The sequence below is a fragment of the Engraulis encrasicolus genome, chromosome 10 (genome assembly GCF_034702125.1).
Source record: "Engraulis encrasicolus isolate BLACKSEA-1 chromosome 10, IST_EnEncr_1.0, whole genome shotgun sequence".
NCBI classification, from domain to species: domain Eukaryota; kingdom Metazoa; phylum Chordata; class Actinopteri; order Clupeiformes; family Engraulidae; genus Engraulis; species Engraulis encrasicolus.
The window spans coordinates 14,428,064-14,433,063 of NC_085866.1; the positions used below are offsets into that span (position 1 = coordinate 14,428,064).

Below are 5,000 nucleotides of genomic sequence, written 5' to 3' on the forward strand. Positions count from 1 at the left end.
AAAGCCTGGGCCAGGGTGTGTGTGTGTGTGTGTGTGTGTGTGTGTATCAGGGGTGGAACTACGTTTTTTCCCCACCAGTCACAGTGGCAGGTAGATTTCAAAATCTACCAGTCACTCACTGTTTTTGCCAGTCAAAGTGACTGGTTGGTTGAAAAAATTACCAGTCACCACTGAAATGTACCCGTCATTGGCAGGTGGACGGGTGCTTATTTCCATCCCTGGTGTGTATGTGTGTGTATGTGTGTGTGTGTGTGTGTGTGTGTGTGTGTGCGTGTGTGTGCGTGTGTGTGTGTGTGTGTGTTTCCTGTGGAGAGATCAGACCCAGATCATTGGACCGCCGTTTTTGCTTATCTTCTGCACCATCACTAGTACAAGATATGCAATATGTACAAGATATTCAATATATTTATTTGATCAATATATTTAGTCTTAAACCTTCTAGTTTTAGATATGCTATCATAACATTTTGACAACACAACATGTGTTAAAGGTACACTGTGCAGGATATGGTTAAAAAAGGTACTGCAACTATGCTGCTCATTGAAACTGGGCTCCCTTTTTGCCAAATTTGGCCTTTTCATGAAAGTTTACTATGTAACTAACTGATATTTTCTGGAATGGCCCAAGTACAGTCATTTTTGCAGCTAAAAATGGGTATTTCTGGAAATTCAAATTAGCGGACTATGGAGAAGATCCCCCTTTTCGTGTATGGTAGGTAGATAACATTAGTGAATGGGCAGCATGAATTCTGGAAATAAACAACTACAAATCTCACACAATGTACCTTTACGGTGACTCAGTTCAGTGTGTGAGATGAGAGAAAGATAATTTCAAGCTTATAAGTTCAAATGTCCATGTTCACTAAGATCAATTGGCATGTGCCACAATATACCGTATCAAAATAACGTCTGGGTTATGTCTGTGCAGTTCTAAAAGTGGTAGGGCCTCTTAATCTAGCAGAAGCTCTTCAACTAATACCTCAACACAAAACATTGCATTTGTTTAGACCATCACCATGTCAACGTGTCCAATCTCATTTTGTTATTTATGCTAAGGTGAAGTGCCATGTTCTAATCTGCAGAATCCCTTTGTCTCCCCTCTGTCTTGACTGAATAACTGAATTACTGAATTATGAGTGAAACTTTCTGTTCTGTCCGATGCTTTATAGTTTGGGTTCACTGGGGCTCCTTTGGCCAATGTAAGAATAGCCCTACAGTCTTTGAAGTTTCAATTTACTCCATTATGACCATGCATGGCTGGCTTGTCCTCATATGTTCTGTTCTTTCTATCAGATTGCTATTTTTTTCCAGAAATTATATTCGGAATTGTTGTTTTGGGTTGAGCTCAGTTGCGCCTCAGTTGTCTCGTTTTCGCTGTTTTTCACAGGATCTGGTTAGGCAGTCTGACTTCCCTTTAGGGAAATGCCGGGATGAGCTTCAAACAGGGCCTCGCTGTGGATTTATAATAATAATCATTAGTAATAAAAAGGAAACACGCCAGGGATTTCTTCCTTTTCCCCCTTAAAATCTGAGACTCTGCATCATGACTCACAGGCAGCGAGAAACCCAAAATTCTGCACATCTCTGCAAAAAAACACTGTTTTCTCTGTTGCTGCTGCTGATCAGTTGAAAGGGAAACCTGTTGCTGCTGGTCATTATCTGTGTGGGTGACAGCAATCAGAGCTGGCAAGGGCCCGAGCATTCGAGCAAGACCTGAGGGGATGAGAAAAAGTTGCTCAGTTGTGGGAAAAACAAACAGCAAACAGTCTTTTTTGGAGTGTCTTTGAAAGACGTGTCTTTGGAAGAGTTTTTGGAAGACGCCCCAGACTAGTGATTGATCGACAGAGCTGCGTGCCCAGATCTGTGGCTTTTGGTCTCCTAAATCTGAGAAGGGGTGCAACTTCTGAGGTGCTGTTGTGCTCGCAGCACTCTCATACTTTGGGGAAAAAAACTTTAAACTGGAGTAGAGTGTCTTGAGGAAGGAGGGTGGGTACAGGAAAACATAGGGGTGGCAGAGGCAGAGGCCGGGGCATTGGTATGGGCTTGGGTATGAGCATGGGCACAGGAGGACGGACGGACGGACGTCCTGGGGTAGGGCCAGGGGCTTGGGCATTAATCCCCGGCCAATAGCGCTGGTGTTTTTATAGCCTCCTGTTGCTGTGCCACTCTCAGCAGAAGCACACACACACACAGGGCCGGAATAAGAGGGCTTAGTAGCCCCTAGGCTACAGGTTTCTCAAGGCCCCCACAGAAGGCCAATTCCGTAGCAAAATCACATAGACGAGGCGTCATAATAGAGAAATATTAATAAGACTACCTGACAAGGCTAGACTAAGTTATCAATACCACATCGTGTCACCTTTCTCCAATTATGTTGATTTTTTTTGTCAACTGGGGGGGCCCTGGCAGGTGGGGGCCCCTAGGCTGCAGCCATATCTAGCCAGCCAGTGTGTTAATCCAGCCCTGCACAGAGACTCCCAGTAGTACACTACAGAGATGAGACCTTATGGTGCTGCCAAGCAGCTCAGCTCCATGCCACACAGCACCCTCTGGTGGGGAAATATAGGAATGATCAGGAATGCGCAGGCCTGATAGAGCTTTACTCCATATAGAGCCATTAGTGCGCTGTATCCAGGGCCATGACCTACCATTTACATTAATAGACTGATGTTGGAAAGGTCACATTGCAATTTATTATCTGCAGTGTAAGAACAGTACAGTATATTAAATGTACTGAAATGGCTCTCTCTCTCTTTCTTTCTCTCTCTCTCTCTCTCTTTCTCTCTCTTTCTTTCTCTCTCTCTCTCTCTCTCTCTCTCTCTTTCTTTCTCTCTCTCTCTCTCCTTGCCCCCCTCTCTCTCTACCTCCCTTCCTCATACTCTCACAATTGTCTGTCTATTCCTCTCTCCTTGCTCTCTATCTCTCCCTCTCTCCTTGCCTATCTCTCTCTTTAATTCTCTCTCTCACTCTCTCTACCTCCCTTCCTCATACTCTCACAATTGTCTGTCTATTCCTCTCTCCTTGCTCTCTATCTCTCCCTCTCTCCTTGCCTATCTCTCTCTTTAATTCTCTCTCTCACTCTCTCTACCTCCCTTCCTCATCCTCTCACAATTGTCTGTCTATTCCTCTCTTCTCTCTCTGTCTCTCTCTCTCTCTCTCTCTCTCTCTCCTTGCCTCTCTATCTTTATTTCTCTCTCTCACCCCCCCTCTCTCTGTCTCTTTATTTCTCTCTCTCTCTCTCCTTGCCCCCCTCTCTCTCTACCTCCCTTCCTCATACTCTCACAATTGTCTGTCTATTCCTCTCTGTCTCTCTCTGTCTCTCTCTGTCTCTGTATCTGTCTCTCTCTCTCTCTCCTTGCCTCTTCTATCTCCCCCTCCCCAGGCGGAACAGTGACTCAGACTACAGCGATGGCGAGGAGGACTTCTACTACTCGGAGATCGAGGTGAACATGGACACGTTGTCGGAGGGCCTGTCCAGCCTGACACCCACCTCCCCCACCACGGCGGGGCCGCCCCCCATCTTCCCCATCCCGCAGCTCTCCTCCGAGCCCTACCCACTGCCCCTGCCGCCCCCCAGGGACTCTTCTTCCGGCCACCACCACCACCACCACCACCACCACCACCACCACAACAACAACAACGGGGCGCCCGTCTTCCCCATCACCCCGCTCAGCCAATCGGCTCCCTCCGCTCTCTGCCACATCCGCACTGACCACGCCTATCAGGTACATATATACCTACTGCTTTTTTTGTGATATTTCCGACCGAGTAGACCCTCCAATTATTTGTCCTGAGGGACAGAACTCTCAAAAAAAATCACAAATAAAAAGTATGCCATGTCAGGTTCAACCCATTTTAAAGCACCTTTGAGAGTTTAGGCTAATGCTAAGTGGTCTTGTTCAGCATCTCTTTCTCTGTTCTTATGCCTTACTCCTTCACTCACACTCTCTCTCTCTCTCTGTCAGTCTTGAACTAGGTCTTTCTCTCTCTCTCTCTTTCTTGTTTCTCTGTTTTTCTGTCTGTCGTTCTTTCTGTATGAATCAGTTATGAATGTCCAGTGCGATTGATAAGGCATCCACACACCGGTTCCGACAAAGTGCGGAGTGCTGGCCTGCCAACGTCCAATTCCACTGTCTTCAATACAACCCCCCTGCACACTGGCGCTGATGTCCCCGGAAGTCGGCAGCCGATTACGGCTGAGTTCTATGTTGTCGGAGCCGAGCCACCCATTGATTATCCATCCACTGCTGTCATGAAATTGGCCATTCATGTTCATAGCACGTCTGCGCCAGTGTGCGGGGATAACGGAAATTGTTGGAACTGATAGTACTCTGCCGTGCTGTCACAACCGGTGTGTGGAGGCCCTTGATGTTCATGTGAAACGCATATCTCAAACAAAACAATTTACCACTGTGTTGCAATTTCAAAAACAAAATGACAACAGTATACACTATACATACATTATACAGAAATAGTAAATTTTACCAGTCATTTTAGTGCAGTCCTTGGTTGCCCTGACAAGCTAAGTTAAATTTGTGTTGTCAGTCCTTTGAGTTGCTATTTTCTTCTATTTGTCATGAACTCTTGATTCGTGATGAGTGAAATGAATGACAGCTGTGTTGTCTTTGGCAGTTGCAGGAGATTCGTGATAGAGGTATCGGAGGTGTTGCTGTGCTATACCATAGATTAGTCATGTGTAACATGTAGGACAGCGAGGCTAGCGTTGGATAGTCATGTGTCATGTCTGTGACTCATCACACAGTGTGTGGGTCAGCTTGTTACTGTAGTTGCGCCCACTAATGGTTTCTATTGCGCGGATGCAGCTGTGCCAGTGTGGTTTACCATACGTAGGGTCAGATTCATGCACAAGCTAGATATGCCCCCCCCCCCACACAATTGTCCAAATGGGGGAAAACATTTGATTATTGCTTATATGTGACAAGATGTAGTAGTGCAAAAATCCCTCTCTACGGTAAGCAGACATGTTAACCTCAATTCCTG

The 5,000-nt window shown here is 46.0% G+C and overlaps 1 protein-coding gene across 1 annotated transcript in view; it reads left to right on the forward strand.

Moving 5' to 3' along the window:
- slc2a4rg (SLC2A4 regulator) overlaps nucleotides 1-5,000 on the forward strand; it is a 96,724-nt gene that overhangs the window by 79,393 nt on the left and 12,331 nt on the right. The window contains exon 6 of the mRNA XM_063208128.1: nucleotides 3,382-3,724. Coding sequence (XP_063064198.1) covers nucleotides 3,382-3,724 — 343 coding nt within the window. The remainder of the gene's footprint in view (nucleotides 1-3,381; nucleotides 3,725-5,000) is intronic.